The sequence below is a fragment of the Eurosta solidaginis genome, chromosome 4 (genome assembly GCF_040869045.1).
Source record: "Eurosta solidaginis isolate ZX-2024a chromosome 4, ASM4086904v1, whole genome shotgun sequence".
NCBI classification, from domain to species: Eukaryota; Metazoa; Arthropoda; class Insecta; order Diptera; family Tephritidae; genus Eurosta; species Eurosta solidaginis.
Window position 1 is genome coordinate 4,886,067 of NC_090322.1, and position 18,427 is coordinate 4,904,493.

An 18,427-nucleotide genomic window follows, 5' to 3' on the forward strand; every position below is an offset into this window, starting at 1 on the left:
GATGGCTAAGACATTGTATTGCTTAAAATCTATTTATTTCGTGAACAGTTTAAACTAACGGAGTATGAAGAGAATTCGATAGCAAGTATATGCGCGTTTATTATACAATTCTATGTTAAGCTTTGGTTTTACTGTACCAATCCTCATAGAGCACCTCTTCAAGACTTATCTTTTATTAAAGAAATTTATAAATACAGAAATGTTAATAAAAAAATATCTGACATTGTAATAAAAAAGTTTGGAACCACCTATGGTACCTGTCTGAAGAATGTATTGCATTGGCATTGTTCGATGATGACGTCTCTTCTACCATGAAGAAAAAGATTGTGGAGAAAATTAAAAGCATAGACAACTGCAACAAGGAAACAGAAAATTTAAAGAGGTTACAGTTAAGGCCCACTGAAATCAATAAATTCATAGAAAAAGAACTACACGATTTTGTAACAGGAAATACAATTGATTTTTTTGGTCGGTTTGGGATATCATCTCAATTTCTGGAGGTAGATCCACTATACTGGGGGGATACAGGAACCTATAAAAAAGCTAAGCATACTGTTATAAATATAAAAGTAGTTAACGACACAGAAGAACGGATAATAAAGCTTATGGAAGAATATAATAGAACATTTACAAATGACGAACAAGAAAAACAATATTTTTTACAAGTTGTAACTGATTACAAAAAACCAATTTGAATCACATACTAAATCATCATTAATTCGATCCTAGGATATAATATCATATTATATACGTGTCAGCTAAAGTTTCACAAGATATATGTATATGTTTTAAAAATGTATTTTCAAAAAAAATTATAATAAAAAAATTTGAAACAAACTCAATTACGTATACTCATTATATACACATTCTTGAAGTAATTACACCTTGTTTAAGGCATAATTTATTTTAGAACTTTATTATTATTTGACCAATTTTTGTTGTTTTAGATTTATTCGAAAGTCGAATATCTCTAGAACTTACTAATAACGCGATTAATTCCGTTTCACCCATAACAAATGAAGTAGGGTTGACCAAATTTAAGAAATTGTAAAAATTCGTAATTTTTCAGGACTTCAAGCTCTTTGCGCCACCTCTAACCCTTTTTTGATTGACCTAAAACTTTGTATATTCTAGTTTTTAGTCTATTCGGATATTTCTAGGGGGTGAGATCGAGAATCGGAACACTTTGGAAAATAAGGGCCACCCTAATGTACAACTATGCACATTTTCATCTACGCTACGCTTATCTGCCCAGTTTTTGTGGCATTTTTTACTTTTCTTAATTTTATTTTTAGTTGATTGCATATCTCTGCTGTAGACACAAAGTGCATAAATACAAAATAGTTCAAGTGGATTTACCTTGTGGGCACGCACGAGTAGACAACTCTACATATGCGAATATAGACAATGTTTACACACCACATACCACTATATATATGTATATATGCATACTAACACATATGCACATCACCGTGCATGCAAGGGCATAAAGAGGTGTATGCTCGCTTTAACCCCAGCAGCTGGCTAAAATAAATAAAAAGCTTTACATAAACCACATATCGCTTGAGAGGTACGAAGACAATGGTTTAGTGTATGGAAGGGTGTATGTGTGTGTGCATTTATTTAATAAAATTAAGTTTTTAAAAATGAAATACAATAAAGCACAAAGCCCTTTTTAAATAGCTGTTGAAATTAATATAAAAAATAGTTGAAATTTTTTCACGAATGCTCTGAAAGTTAACAGTCCACTAGTGAATCCTCAACAACTCACATTTTTTCTTCTCAGGGGTGAATAGTCAACATGTGGGAAAGGATAATAAATTGCATTCAAATAGGAGCTATATTTTCACAGGAGAGCTTGTGATAGCGCACTATACTGAAACATATTTAGAACAGGATAGCACCTGAGACCCGTCTCAATACTTTTTTAAGCTTACCACATCTAAAGATGGGTGCGCAAAGAAAAAAGGAAAAGTGAAAAGTGTTGCGACTTAGTTTTCATATATCACCAGGCTGAATAAATTACAATTAATCTTCATGTCATATCAAAAACCTTATCAAGAGCAGTGCAGTAGAGTAGTTCAAGGTCTTTCCAAATCTCATTGAATGCCATTCGAGTTGTACTGACCGGGCTGCGGAGTTTCATAGCCCGACATAACAATTAGCACATTAGAACACATTTAGCATGGGCAAGCCGAGAAAATATCCAAGAAAACTAAGAAGTACAGTTTGAGAGACACTAGCTTTGTTTACTGTTTCATAGACCCTGAACTCTAATGAAAAGTTTAGTAGGCACTGGTGAATATCATTTGCTAAACATGCAATTTTTCGACCGCTGTAAATAGAATCAGTGCGCTTGGCCAACTAACCAAAGGCCCCCGACTCAAATGAGAAAACAACGAACAAGATAAAAATACTAAAGATTTTCCTTAAAAGAGGCCGCCCCTTGGCGGTGATTTGTTGAAATCTTTCAATGTACTTCTGCCTTTAACAGCTTCTCAGCAATATGCCTTAGCAAATACCATCGGAGTCGACATAAAACCAATTTGTACGAAAAATGAGAAAGCAGCTCATCAGCCACGTCCACTTATCTATATACACCGAAGTTTTGTACTATTAGGAAGGCCTCATCATCAGGGCAACATTGCCATCAGGAAGGCCTTGTCATCCGATAGACCCTGATATCGTAGAGACCTTGCCATCTGAGAGAACTTGCCATCATGATTTTGTAGAGTAAAAATGTTCTATAGCTAATCAGTTTTTAAAACTAAAGATGTTCCTTTTGCCTGGTTTTTCAGTGCGAGTTTAAACTCTAGTTAAAGTTGCTAGAGTTTAACTTTGCCACTTTGTTCTATAACATAAAATTTTGCTGCTCATCTCAGCTTCAGCGGCCGAAGTGGCAGGGTTAACCTTCCTCTAGTCAACTTTGACTGGAGTTTAAACTTGTACTGAAAAAGCCGGCCTTAGAAATAAATTTATTACATTTAAAAAATGTTGCATACACTTAGGGGTCTTGAACACAAAAGCAGCCTTTTTCCCAACCCTTTTGTCTTTATTATAAATTTTTCTTAGGTAAAGTAAAAGGAGATCCACTCAATTATGAAAACTCTAATTTAACAGAATTATGTCCAACGTCATTAAATTATAAACAGACCTATTTAGCTAATCGGTAAAAAATTAAGTACTTTCGATCTTGACTTGAAATCGATTTCATATACACATTTTACTTAATTGTATATAATTTTTATTGTTATTGATGACTCATTTCCTTAGGGCGTGAAATTGTAGCTTAAAATCAGTGCTTCTGTAAAATTGAACACATCCTTCAGATTGACATGAACTTTTGTTTGCTTGCAACTCAATTCATAGCCCTAGCCCCCACGCCCCCAGTGTTACATACATACATATACATATTTATGCATTAATTTGTGTACTGAATATTTTTCTTTGTAACAAATCAGTGCATTTGAGCCTGTCAAAATCGCCACAGGCTTTATATATAACACATATTCAAAGCACACACATATTCACCACAGTGAAACTGGGCTGAAATTATACCAACAACACCAGACCCGCATTAGCTTGCGCCTCTCGTATCCCCTGAACATCGTCCATGCCTCATCAATGCATTTAAATGCATTCATTGCTAAATAAAGACAATTGCATACTTTTAGGGTCACTCTTTGTAAGTGCCTATATAAATCCCCATACACTCGCCCTTTCTCCCACATACCGCTTCATCAGTTTGTTAGCCACCAGCTATCATTGGCTAACCGCAAACTAAGCCATTAATTGTGCTGCGCCTGCAGAGTCATGGTCGTCATCGTTGTAAGTGCATTTCAAAAGCCTGAAACTGATGAGCGCATCTTTGGCACACAAACCGCAAAATATTGGGTTTTCTGCTTGTTGGCTCATTGCTCGCGATTGCATTTGTTATTGTTGCTATTGGCGAAACGGAAGTGTTGTCTATTAGGGTGGAAGATTAACTAAGATCAGCTATAAAGGCGAGGTGAAGTGATGATGGATAAAGCGTGATGGAGGTGAAAGGAAAAACTAGACGTAGAGTGGTAAAGAGTGCAGCGGGCTTAAGGAGAGTTTGAGACACGCCATTGATATGTTGTTGGCAAACACTAACGGCAATTAGTTGGCTGTACTTTAAATGGCGCAAGTTGGTACACGCACACGTACATGTTTATATAACTATAGGGTGCTGCCAATAGCAAATACAGCAAATGGCTCTTACAGCTAGTAGATTGAGGTGCGGTAAGCACACGCAGCCGTAGAGGTGCTTTCAGTATAGATCGGATATCTTAATGTTTTAATTCGAAAACTTTGGACAGAGTTTCCTAACCGATGAGGCTGTCAACTGCGCTCACAAAGGGTTTTGGTCTTAGCTTAATTCTGAATGCCATTTTCTGGGATATAAACACAACTGGCGACAAGGCAAAATTTATTTTCGATAAGCCAAATCGAAAGAGAGCTGAGGTCGTGTCGATGGATATAAAACCTCCAATGGCCGAGCGTTTCATAAAAAATGTTATCCCTAAGTATGAGCTCAAAGGAATTTCCAACCCACAGTGAATTTCGTTGCACTGCCGATATCCACGATAAATTGAAGAACGGGCTAACATTTACTTGCTGTGAGAATTCACTTTTACCCCCTCTCATTGCGCCACCTGCATTTAGTTAGCTAGACGCCGTTTGATAAACTCCAACTGGAGTGGTCTGTCGTCGATCTCAGCAGAAAGTAACTTACTGGAAAATAATTCAATTTTTCTGAATCCCAAGCAACATGAACATAGAAGGCAGTCCATGTAAGGCAAAGCATAACCGCACATAAATCCTCCGTAGTTAGTTTTGTTATGCTGGATCAATCACCGAGTGAGGTGTGCTTGCTGAAATGCTCGGATGTATCTTTTAATTCAGAGTGAATCAGAAATTCTGCCAAAACCTCTGAAGCATTACACTCCATTTATGGGTTAAGATCAAACACACCAATACCAATAATGGTCACAATGCGAAATGAAGGATGTAGGGTTGATAAGTATGTGTTGGGGAGATTAGCTTATAGTGGATAGTAAAGATGAGTTCATTCCATTATGGTATTGTAGACCATACAGCCAAGGTTGAGCAGCGAATATGCCGACCAAAGATGGGTGGGGCTGGTGTTTACTGTCTGTTGCAGAGCCTTGTTACAAATAGCACTTTTTTATCGGTCTACGGAGCGTAAAGTGTTCTAAGAGAAAACCAAAAAGATACCGTTCAAATCGGGACCCTACACTAGACACCTCCGATCCCTGTAATTGCACACTATCATTGTAGGTGCCGGAAATAGCTGCAGTGGTGTACCAGATTTGTCTCTTAAGGGCGATTTGTGTTTGGACAAGACATAATATTCCTAAAGCCATCGTCAAATATGCCAGATCTCTAATCTAGCTAAAACTTCGTGAACACCGTTTTAATTTCATGCGAGTAAATGCAAAGCCAAGGTTAAATAAAGCAAATAATTTTCTAAATTTTTTCCAGGCAAAACTTCATTTAATATTTTCCACATTTAATTCTCTTACTTAGTGTCGCATAAATTCCCGCACTTCAAAGAGTGATCAACAGCTTAAAATCTGCAACTGAAAAATTGCAAATATTCCACAGTTAAGCCATAAATTGCAGCTTATGCTTTCCAATTTATTTTTCAAAAATCAATAAAAAAAAACTACAAAAACAACAAAGTAAAACCCTAACGATAATGTAACAGCGATAAATATGGCAAACGAGTATTTATTGATTTATTGCTGTCGCATTACAACAATAGCAAAAACAAGAACAATAAACAAATATGGCATACATTGCCTAAATGCAAAAGCAAAGCTATGCTCAAGCGCAAGCAAGCATATGAAATTATTTAACTGAGGTTGTACATGGCGTATGAGCAATGCAAGCTGAAAATGCAATAAAAATTTACACTCAAAACATCACAAAACATTCATGTGTGTGTGTGTATGTGTGTTTGCGGGTGACGTGCATAAATATGCAAATGTAGGCTTACATGTGTATAGAAGTGAAAATTTTCATTTCTTTTTTTTGCAATTGTGTCTAAAGCACGTATGTGCCACATATGCTGTTATAAGCACTTGTGAGCTGAACTACATAGCACTCACATGAGACTAACACATTTTTCCTAATAAATTTCAAAAACGACTTCAGCATTGCTATTGAAATTTAATATCATGCACTTGTGTGTGTGTGTTTTAATGTCTCTGTGTATTTCGATTAAATTTGTATGCGAGCACATCCACTGCTCTGTAAAATGTTTATTACTCTCTGTGTAGTTTGCAAATTTAGATGACAAAATTAATTTTATTGTTTGTCGTTTATAAACAGCCGCACACCCACAATCCATTCCGGTTGATACGATTTTGGAAATTGTTGCAAAGTAACAGAAATTATTGCGTTTGCCTACACGTTTCTATTAATTTTTAGTCTGTGCGCTTGCATTTATGAATTGCATATGCTCTAAGACATACCTCTGGTGCCGTAATTTGGTATGCAACGGATTAGGCACGTAACTAATACATACACAATGTCAAATCACTTGTTAACGAAGGGCAGATTCCAGGATGGCTCAGTTTTTTTGCATAATTTCTGTAACGATTCGCAGACGAAATTTAGGTGATGCATAACAAATTTTACAGATACCACAGGAAATAAATTTCTAAATTAATAAAAAAAAATTTACTTGCAAAATTTTAAAAATATAAAAAATGTATTAAAAAAATTTTAAGATGTATTATTTATGTATGTTTTCGTCATGTTTTGAAATTTTAGTAAAAATTTAAAAAAATCTATTAAGTTTATGAAGAAAAAATAATGAAATATTAAAATTTGCTTTTTAATTTTACAAATTTTTTTTCTAAAAATTAAGAAACAAGCTTTTTTTCGAATTAAACGAAAACTTTTAAATGGAAAGCGTGGTACTGTACGTAGTATTTATAAAAGTTCTTCGAATCCAGAAAAAAAAATTTACTAAAATTTAAAAAAAATATATATGTATGCACGTATATATATTCAAATTTTTTAAACAATAAAGCCAAAACTAAAGTAATGAGATAAATTTTATATTTAACGAAAATCTCATAAAAACGCTAATTTTGCTCAATTTTTTTTTATTCAATAAAATAAAAATAGAAAATTAAAATGAAAGAAAAAATAAAAGAGAATAAAAAGAAAAAATTTTTCAAATTTTTTCGAAAATCTCATAAAAATTGCTAATTTTTCCAAAATTTTTTATTATTATTTTGATAAACATATTTATATATGGGGAATTCTTTGTCAAATCAGAACATACAGAATTTAGTAGAAATGGGTCAATAGTAAGAAAAATATTGTCCGCCATCTTGGATCCGCCATCTTGAATTTGAAATTTGACATCGGATTCTTGTTTAGCGACCCCCACAGTATTTGTAATAAGTAATTTGGTCATTATTATTGAGGAATTGTATTTTTTTCGATCTTATTTGACTAAAAAATGGTACTTTTTTGCGAGATGCCTCACTTTAGAATGTTTTTTCAGGTTAAAAAACTTTATTTTTAATAAACACCTAACGGCATAAAAACTACACTCCTTGACGAATTTTTTCGTGTGCTCAAAGAAATGCTTCCCCCAAATTTGAAATGGTAAGGAGGGTGGCTGATTTGACAAAGAATTCCCCATATATATAACTTTTACCTTTAGTTTATATGAGGTCCCTTCCGACCGACCAGCTCAACTTAACCTTTTCAAAATTTTTGACAAACGTAACAAAATTTTTAAGATTTCAAATGTTGCACTTTGTTTCAACTTTATAAAAATTCTTAGAACTGTTAACAATTCTATGAAAATTTTCAAAATAGTTTATCTAATGCTTGAAATTTTCTAGTGAAAAAATATACAACAAAATATATATAGATTTCCACAAACAAGCAAAAAGTATTGAACACTTAAAAAACATTTTTAATTGTTTGCTTTGTTTTAAATTTTTTGCAAAAATAGTAAAGCAAACATTCTAGGCAAACTTTGAAGTTTTGAACTTTGTTTCAAGTTTGTAAAAGAATTTCAAATAAAAAAAAGATTTTTCAAATTTCGAGAAATAAATGATTTTAATTTGAAAACTTAAAACTTTATATAATAATTTATTAAGTTTTATCCAACTAAAAAATATTGAAAATTCGTTTGCTTAAAAAAAGTGGGTATTCGTCTAGAAAATGAATTATTTTATAGGCATAATGAAGTAAAATGCAGGACAATAGCAAAGATCTAAGAAAAATATATTAAACTTGAAAAATAGAAAAATTCAAGTTGAAAAAATATATAAAAGTTAAAAAAAATTGGAAGTGTAGAAGTTTTTTAAATAATTTCCACTATTTTAGGGAAACATTTTTAAATTTAGGTTTATTTTTTAATATTTTCTAAATTAACAAAAGTTTTTATTTTACCTAAACCAATTTTGATACGAACAAAGCCTTAAAGCTTAAACCAGTGTATGATCTTTTTAATATATTTCATAAAATACACTTAATTTTTAATTTTGTGTAAAGATTTTACGAAAAAAATTTCTGGGAAAGAAAATCTTCAAAATCTAATTAAAATAAAATTAAAATCAATAAAAAGATATTTATAGAAAATATTTTTTACTTGCTCCAACCAAAATGTTTCCTTTTAAAAAAGTGAATAGCCATAGTGAGTTTGTGTCAAATGTTTGCATACATTTAGGCGTCGGGCTGCATTCGCACACTGATTTATGCGCCTGCCTAATTGAAATAGTAGCTAGCAACAACACCACTTACCACTTACAATCCCAACTTAGTCAACGCGCGCTCATCCGCAAAGCTCAACGGCCACCTGTCATTTTCTGTCTACAAATACGCATCTCTCAACTTACAACAACAGCAATCATTCAAAAATTCTGCAAGCTCTTGGCATTTGCCTTGACATGTCCGAACATTGCTTGGTTTCGTTGTCATCGTTATTGTCACAAATGCGTTAAGAGTTGGACAAAATTGATTTTGTAATCGTAGTACCTACCTGATTGTAAGGCTTGTTGTTGTGCGACACATTCCCACATGCGCCACAATAAATGCACCCCTAACACACACACACACTTAAATGCAGGAAAGTGCGCATAAATGGTGTTTGAATTCATAGTTGTTGTTTTTATTTTTGTTGTAATTTGTTGCTTAATCCATCTTCTAACAATTCACTTCAGCATTCAACACATGCATAGCTTTAAGGCAGATACACGCACACTAATACACTAACGAGCTTACATACATACAAACCTCAATATGATCACATTTCAATAGTTCATGTTACACATTCGTTGTTGTGATTTGTAGTTGTTGTGCCAATTACATTTGTTGGGAGGAGAGTTGTTGGCGTCGCATAGATGTCGTATCAAGGTTTTATATGACTCACACGCACACACACATACTAAATTTGCCTCCCAACTGCATATCAATGCAGCTCAAAACACTTAATCACTTACTCACTACCGCCAATGTGTACGCACACAAATTCTATTAGACTCGTACATATTTGTCCATCTGCCTTGTTATCCTATCAACTACGTTTTCCTCTGTCACTTACTATTTATATTGCATTTTGGTAATGAAATTTGATTCTAAAATCTGCACTTCCACAAAGCTGGGTTTTCTTGGAACAGTTAATATTCACCAAATTAGGCCTTAAGCTCATTTAACGGCCAATAACATTAAATGTTTGTATCTCCAGTTAACAGCATAATTAACTGTATAGGTTATAAACTAAAGTTGGCTTGATTGATTAATTCGCTACATACTTTTAGGCGTTGTTAGGATCATAAAAATACTAATGTTCTTTCATTGTATGGATTTATTTGAATATGAGTTGCTGATGTATCTTTAGTAGTGCTCTGTGGATAATTTCAGTTCTCAATATCTACAACCAACAAAATTACCAACGACGGTTAGGCAAGATTGAACCGAACCGTCAGGACCTCACATAGACTGAATACATCCTTAGTGTTACCAGAAGTTTGTTCAACGAGCGAACTGAAAAACCCTATCAGAAATCAGGACCTATGTTATAAAATAACGCCTCTTGACAAATATTATAAAAGCTTTCTAGGACCTACATATGCTACCTGGCGATTCCAGATCTGAAAGCTGTGCCACTCCTAATAGCGGAGTCTTAGCCTGGCGCGAGCTGTGACGATAATAAAGCGTGCTCGATCCTTTCCTCCTCCCAGCTGCACTCCCTACATCTGCTGTCACTGGCAGGTCCTAATTTAGTAAAAATCATGTGGCGCCAGAAGGTAGTGTCCAGTCAAAATACCCATCATGAGCCTGCAGTCCCCTATTTTTAATCGTGAGCGTAAAATTCAATGTGGTCATAATAAATCGTACCCGAGATGGTCGGGCTGATAGCTTAATGGTGTTTGTAACCGGAACATACCGGATCTATGTATATCCAGCAAAGGACGGCCAACATCGATAACACTCCCCATCCACCTCTATTGTGGCTATTAGAGACCCAGGGAACTGGGAGTCTGTCCAATATTTGATGATGGTTTACTATTACGGCTGTAATATTTAGTCTCGTTGCGGTTGTTAACGCTATCAAGTCTACAAGTGCAGCCGTCGAGGTTTTTTTCAACGCCCTCGTTAAAAAAGGCATTGATAGCCTGCATACTCAATCTAATTTTTTGAGGAAGGTACTTTTTTGTGTGGTCGTCCATTAAACAAGGGCTCCGTAGAATAGGATAGGCTTTACAATCGCTGTAAATATTCAACAAAAATGTCTCATATAAATCATTTGTACAAACAAAAAAAAAATATCTAGATGTATGCTAAAATTTAATCCCTGCCTTCATTTTGCTTGCAGGCCTATCCGAATCGTGATATCACCAATATCGTTGAATCATCGCATTATCAGAAAATCGGTGGCTGGTGTCGCCAGGGAGCTCTTAATGCAGCTAAATGTAAAGGCGCACATCGCTGGATTAAACCATTCCGTTGCTTGGGTGAGTGGAAAAAAATTTTTTTTTAATTTTAGGGACGTAGATATTTGAATCAAAATTAAATAAAAATATCGGATATCGAATATGAATTTAGCGTTTCAAATATTATCCGCGTTGAGTTTCGGGAATCGAACATCGAATATGAAATTTTCTATAGCGTGATTAAGCGTGTGAATAAAAAATAGCGTGTAAGAGCTTCGAAGTTAAATATCGAATGCTTAATATTGAAAGCTGATTTTAGAAAATTGAGCATTGTATTTCAGGTATTGACTTCGAACTGTCAGAAATGTCAAATATGAAATATGCGAATATATAATTTTGCATTTTTTGTATTAATCTAAGACTTAATGTGTTAAATGCCGATTTTTGGAATTAGAAATGTTATTTTAAATATTAATTACAAAATATAAAAAATGTCAAACTTCAAGTAGCGAATATCAAATATCAATGAAATTGTAAATATAGAACTTCGAAAATCAAATTTCAATTCGAATATTAATTTTGAAATTTTATATTGACAAATATTATCCTCGGAATATCGAATTTTGAACACCGAATGTTGAAATTTTGACTCCGAATAAATAGCCTCAAATATGGATTTTCGAATATGTATTTCAATATTTGTGCTAATGAATTCAAATTTTCACAGCGATTTTTCAGAGATTAAAGATTCGTTGGAAAATGCAATTGAAACACGAATTTAATTGTGAATATATAATTTCGAAAATCGCAATTTTCGGTGCTTATATTGATTTCGAAACTCGACTTCGGTGAATACTATGTGAAATACCAATTTTCGAAAATAGAAATTTTTATTTCGTAAAATCGAAATTGTCGAACTTCAAGTAGATAACATCAAATATAAATAAAATGGTGAATATTGAACTTCAAACTGCAAAATTTAAATTTTAATATTGATTTCGAAACTTTACACTGACAAATGTTGTATTCGGAACGTCGAATTTTAAACACCGAGGGTAGGAATTTACACTTCGAATAATAATCTCAAATTACGAATTTTAATATTCAAGCAAATGAATTCAAATGTTAATATAGATTTTTGCAGGAAGAAATATTCGTTGAAAAATGCAGTTGAAATATGAATACAATTGCGAGTATCAAATTTCAAAAATCGAAGTTTTCTGTGCTAATTTTGATTTCGAATTTGGACAATGTGAATACTATGTCAAATATTGATTTTCGAAAATCGAAGTTTAATTTTGAATATCAGCGAATATCAAATATCAGTAAAATTTTGGACATCGAACTCTGAAAAACAAAATTTCAAATCAATATCGATTTCGAAATTTGATATTGACAAATATTGTATTCGGAATATTGAATTTTAAACACCGACTGTATAAATTTGAACTTCGAAAATTAATCTCAAATTTCGATAAAATATTCGTTGAAAAATGCAATTGAGATATGAATATAATTGCGAATATCGAATTTCGAAAATCGAAATTTTTCGGCACTAGCATTGATATCGAAATCGGCTATGGTGAATACGGTTTTGTGATTATTATTTTCATTACTGTTTTTGATTATTCGGAAAATCAAATTTAAAACACCGAGTGTAGAAATTTGTACTTCGAATAATTAACCTCAAATTTCGAATATACAATTTTTACAACGATTTTTCAAAGATAAAACATTGGTTGAAAAATGCAATTGAAATATGAATATAATTGGGAATATCGAATTTCGAAAATCTCAATGTTTGTGCTAATATTGATTTCAAAATTCGAATATCGTTTTTTGATTACCGTAATTTAAGCAACGAATATAGAGTTTTAAGCTTCGAATAGCACATTTTAATGTTTGAGTATATAAAAAATTTTGATATCGAATTTTTAGATCTCGATATTCGTTATTTTTATGGATTCAAATTTTTATAAATTTAATTTAATATTTCCCCACATCCCAACCAGCTAACTAATTTCTATCGCCCTTGTGGCCATCTCTCTTTCTTTTACTCTTTCTTTCTCTTTTCTTTCAATTTTCTTTATCTTCCTCTTTTACTCTTTCAATTTTCTTCGTGTTTATTTTCACTTCATTATATTTTATTTATTTTTGTTTTTTTAATATCACCACTCATTGCTGCACTTTACGCTTGCTTTCAGAAGGACCATTCCAATCAGATGCACTCCTCGTACCCGAAGGCTGCCTCTTCGATCACATACACAACGCCTCGCGTTGTTGGCCGTTTGTGAGGTGGAATCAAACTGGCGCCGCCGCTTGTCAGGAGCGTGGTATGCAGATGCGCAGCTTTGCTATGTTGTTGCCTTGTGGTATATCGCTGTTCTCTGGCGTGGAATTTGTTTGCTGTCCAAAACATTTCAAAAGTGAGTATGCAAAGGGTGGTAAATAGAAAATAATTGCGTATGCAGTGGTTGGGGTGGTGAACAAAATACTTGTTTGCATGTGTATATGTGTGCACATCAAATTAGCTTGCGTAACACCGCTTTTTGTGCTCTACTGAAGGAACAGAAGACATTGGCTACTTTGGTTTGAGAGATAAATAGGAAAGTAATCGAAAACAGTGAAAAGCAATCAGTGCAGTAATATTACATTGATTGCCAAAACCAATCACCAAAACATCGTAAATAAATCAAAAAAAGAAAACAAAACAAGTTTGAATATTTTTTAGAGGAAACCGATGGTGATAACATAAAATTTCCATTTTCATTTCCACTTTACTCCGCAGCTGCAAATTTTGCTGCTGCTTAGTTGTTGTTGGCGAGGATTATATCCTTTATTTGGACGCACGTACGCGTGTTGTATAAAAGCTGTGCTTTCGACGGCGAAGTAGCATAATTGATTTTCACAACGATTGCCGCGGGCATTGAAAAAATTACTTTAAATGAATGTTTGCTTGAAAAGTTTGTACATACTAAGATCTAAAGTTCAAAAATCGCCAAAGCTGGTGATTCCTAAAAAATACAAGTTATATTGGATTTTTAAAAGTCTCCAAAATCGGAGTTTTTCAAAATCCACAAAGTTTATTTGAAATAACCTGCGGCACTTTTCCCCGAACTTTTTTGTGTCAAACTTAAAAATTATCCAGAATTGTAGAGTTTTTAAAGTCTTCAAACTCTGTTGGTTTACAAGTTAATGATAAACCAACTTTTAGTATTGACAAATTAATGCAATTAAGCAATTATGTGTAATAGTTGGGGGTATAATCCATCCGTTTCTCTACAAAAACTCAATCCTAATAAATAATGCTTCATTACTCAATATACATATGTACACATACTCATTAGGCAAATTTTGTATTATTAATAAATGTAGCACTTGCTTAATATTCGAAATTGGTAGAGTTTAGAAATTCTCAGAGTTATTTTTTTATGATGTGAGAACTCACAGCCAAAAAAAGTCGTCCGGCTTTTCAATTGCTAGTATGCTATACTATCTATTTACCGGCTCATTACCCTTTTGAGGTTATGCTACATTTCATTTTCTTCTCAGTTAATCCAAAATCATGCATACAATTGTTGGGAAAATTTGCAAATAAATGCTTTTTAATGTTGATAATAAAAGTCGAATAGATATCGCGATCGACATATATTCTTGTAGAGTTTAAATAAAAGTCTCCAAAATTTGGAGTTTCAAAATATTCAAAACTGCGCTTTCTGCATTTTTGGAAGTCAAACAACAAAGCAAACGCTTCAAAAATGACTTACCACTAAAATAGCCAAATTCTCCAAAAGTGGAGAGTTTTGAAATTTGTGTTATTTCACACTTGCTTATATTTGGGCGATCCAACGTGCGTTTTCTTAATAAAAAACATGCATTTTCCTATTTATGAGCAGTCCCCCCGGAGAAGGCTTGTTAATAAGATCGCACATATATTGAATTAGGCTTCCCCCTAGCCTATGAACAAAACAAGTTTTCCTTATTATACATAACATCACTCCCCCCCCCCCCCCCCCCACGACTTAACATGCCTCCCATTTCCAAAGCTTTACCGCGCAACAACCCACCTCCTTACTATTCAAATCTATAAATTCCGTCTATTTTTAATCTCTTTTTCAATTTTCTTTTCCAAAGCATCTTAAGTTTTTAAGCTTTCCGTTCGCTGTCCATACTCGACCAAATATGGAATATTTGTTTGCCTTTCAAGGCCAAAGCAAATTCTTTTTACGCTTTGAGATTTCCTTTAGTCTTTTGTGTGCACAGCATGGAATGTAAAATGCATATTTAATAGTGCAAAATTTTGCCATAACAACCCTTCACTGTGTTATGCAGTCAACTTCGTGCCAAAAAAAAAACCACTAACTTCAATAAAGCTTTGTAGGAATTTCACTACTTCCCTTATTGTCCACGAGTATTAAATGAATAAGCGAGGCGGACGAATGTACATACTTAGAGCTTTTACTAGTTTGAATTTACATAACACCGTATCACCGAACCACTGCACCGCTTCTACGCCAACATTGAATTCCTTGTTTTTATGTAAATATTTAATTTTGCTTTTTTCTTCCCCCCGCTCCCAATAGCTGATGAGATACGCGTTAAGAAGACCGACCTCCCCGTTATCGCCCCAGCTGAAATTACCAACAGCAATGTCGATGTGACTAACGATGATGACAGTGACTCCAACTATTCGAAGGATGCCGGCGCCGATGATGATCTTGACGATGATGATGACTTAATGGGAGATGATGAAGAAGACGAAATGGTAGCCGATGAAGCAGCAGTTGGTGAAGCAAATAGCTCAAATGTAGATGATTTGAATGGTGAATACGACTCGAGCGAGGATTTGGACAACTATGAAGAGGATGGCGGTGGTGCAGCAGAGGAGCAGTCAGACAACTGGGTATTGCAGAATGGTAGCTCAAGCGGCGCGAAACCAACAGCGGTGAAGTCCAATGCAGATGAAGCGGGTGGTACTAAAATGGGCAAACTGGGCGTTGAGTCGGTGGTTAAGGGCGCCGCTGGCATGATGGCTGATGCACCAGGTGCAACGTCGTCAGTACAACAAATGCCAACGGCACCCTCGACTAGCCAACCCACTGTCGACCCATACTTCACCCACTTCGATCCGCACTATGAACATCAGAGCTACAAAGTAAGTCAAAAAGTAAGTGTACTCCATTGTAATGTGCATTTTTATGAACACAAAATCGAACATATTCTAAAACAAGGAAGCTCAACAGCGCCTCGAGGAATCACATCGCGAGAAGGTTACACGTGTCATGAAGGACTGGTCCGATTTGGAGGAGAAATATCAGGATATGCGCTTGGCCGATCCTAAAGCCGCTCAAAGTTTCAAACAACGTATGACAGCACGCTTCCAGGTGAGTGGGAATGTTCTCGTATATGTATGCGCGTGTTTGTGTGTGTGAGCATGCACGGCGGCGCACGCCTTAAAATATTTAGTCAACACAAAATCGCATGCGCACAGCATGTCCAAATACACAAACTCTTTCTCTTCCCGCACTTTTTGCTTTTATACGTTTTTTTTTTCTGTATAGTAATGCATGCCAGAAAGCCTTAATAAGCTAAGTGGTAGAATAGTGATGTGAACAATCACAAAACTCTGTGATATCATAAAGCTCAACATGATAAAAAAAAATACTCTTGCAAAAGCTCCAATAAAAAGCTTTCTCACGCAGAGTTTTTTAGTTTCCTCATCACCACTATTCTCAATAAACTACTACTTACTTTCTTAAGCTTTCACCCTTAGCCATCTATTTGAATTTTAATTTTCTCATACATATCGCAAGCTTTTTAAGCATTCATATTCTTTATAATTGTGTTTTTTATGATTTCGCATTGCACCCATTATCATCTCATTTTCGCACATTCTGCACTTAATTTAACGTATTTATTATAAAGCCAACTGGGAGCGAAAGAGACATCAGATTGGAAGCTTTGTAGCTTTTATTCAAACTTAAATTTTCAGATTTATTTATTCCCCCCAAAAATTGTGTGCTTTTTATCCCTCATATGTGTTGATTGGCTTAAAAGACTTATATTATTAGAGGAGCATGACTTAGAAGGGGGTTGTAGTGAAGAATCTTAGCAAAAGCTCAAAAGCTTGGTATGTTAGATCCGCTAACAACTTGGTATTGAACAAATTTAAGTGATAGCAACACAAAATTTGGGGTCATGCATAGATAAAAGAGCTCCTAAAAAAGAGCTTTTCAAAAACCACTTATCTAAGATATCCGTTTTCAAAAATATACGGCTTGTTTAAAAAGAAAACAGCTTTAGAAAAATCAATTACTTAAACTTTTTATTTGAACAGAATTGTTCCATATGAGCTTTAGACCAAACCTTCTAAGCCTCTCTTTTGGCGGAAACATCAAACAATTTACCTTTTTACTGAAATTCGCATACCGTTAAAATTTTATCTTCTTAGCATTTATGCTGGATCAACGTTTTGATTTTTCAAAAAACGTACTAACTTTCACCAACTGATGGATCCAAAGCAGCTTAAAGAGCTTAAATTCTCTTTTAACTACCCTAAAATATCAAAAAAAACTCAAAACTAAGTTGTTTCGAATCTATAATTTCTCATAAATAAGCATTTGATTTCTTCAGTATTGGATAATTCTGAAGCTCTTTTTGTCTTGAAATGGTAGATAAAATATATTTTTAGAGCTTTAAGCTTTCAAATTCACGAATTTCCGAAATTCGGAGAGTTTCAAAGATTCACATTCTTTTTTACTATTTATAGATGTTACAGTAATAAAAAAATGTTACGGTTAGTAAAAAAAATTTTAGTAAAGCATCCCAAATTGCAAAGTCAAAGTCGGAATTCAAACTAAGGTTTAATTTTTTGCCAGCACGAAGCTTTAAAACTTACGAGTTTAATAGTTCATAATAATTTTAATGATTGTTTCCCGACATAAAAGCCATTTGTTTATTAGGAGCACGTTAAGTAAAAATTCAAAAAGTCTCCAAAATTTGGAGACTACCGAAATATCGCGTGTCATTGAAATAGAAAACTAAACTTATTTCATCAAACTGTTAACTTTATTTCGAGTGTAAGAAATACGAGCAGTTTTAGAGTCACACAACTCATCATCAACATTCTAAAGTCATCATCCGTAGTTTTCTTTAGTTATTTTCATTAGTTACAAAAACTCTCCCCACCCTTGCAAAATTCGAAATTTCAATCAATGAATTCCACAAAAAAAATTGCAATTCGTTCATTCTCTCTCTGATTGATTCTTTCTCTCTTGATGTGCTATACGTCTTTATATGGGAATGTAATTTTAGACTTCTGTTCAGGCACTCGAAGAGGAAGGCAATGCTGAGAAGCACCAATTGGCCGCCATGCATCAGCAACGCGTCTTGGCACATATCAATCAGCGTAAACGGGAAGCAATGACCTGCTACACACAGGCGCTAACCGAGCAACCACCAAATGTGAGTTGTCT

General features: G+C 34.2%; 1 protein-coding gene across 12 annotated transcripts in view; it reads left to right on the forward strand.

Moving 5' to 3' along the window:
- The window catches only part of Appl (amyloid-beta-like protein), a 262,090-nt gene that overhangs the window by 232,846 nt on the left and 10,817 nt on the right, over positions 1–18,427 (forward strand). For 7 of the 12 annotated variants that reach the window (XM_067779753.1, XM_067779758.1, XM_067779757.1 and 4 more), the window contains exons 4-8: positions 10,895–11,033; positions 13,157–13,378; positions 15,536–16,119; positions 16,184–16,336; positions 18,267–18,416. In XM_067779753.1, coding sequence (XP_067635854.1) covers positions 10,895–11,033; positions 13,157–13,378; positions 15,536–16,119; positions 16,184–16,336; positions 18,267–18,416 — 1,248 coding nt within the window. The remainder of the gene's footprint in view (positions 1–10,894; positions 11,034–13,156; positions 13,379–15,535; positions 16,120–16,183; positions 16,337–18,266; positions 18,417–18,427) is intronic. The other 5 variants (XM_067779763.1, XM_067779764.1, XM_067779761.1 and 2 more) reach the window with 5 other exon arrangements.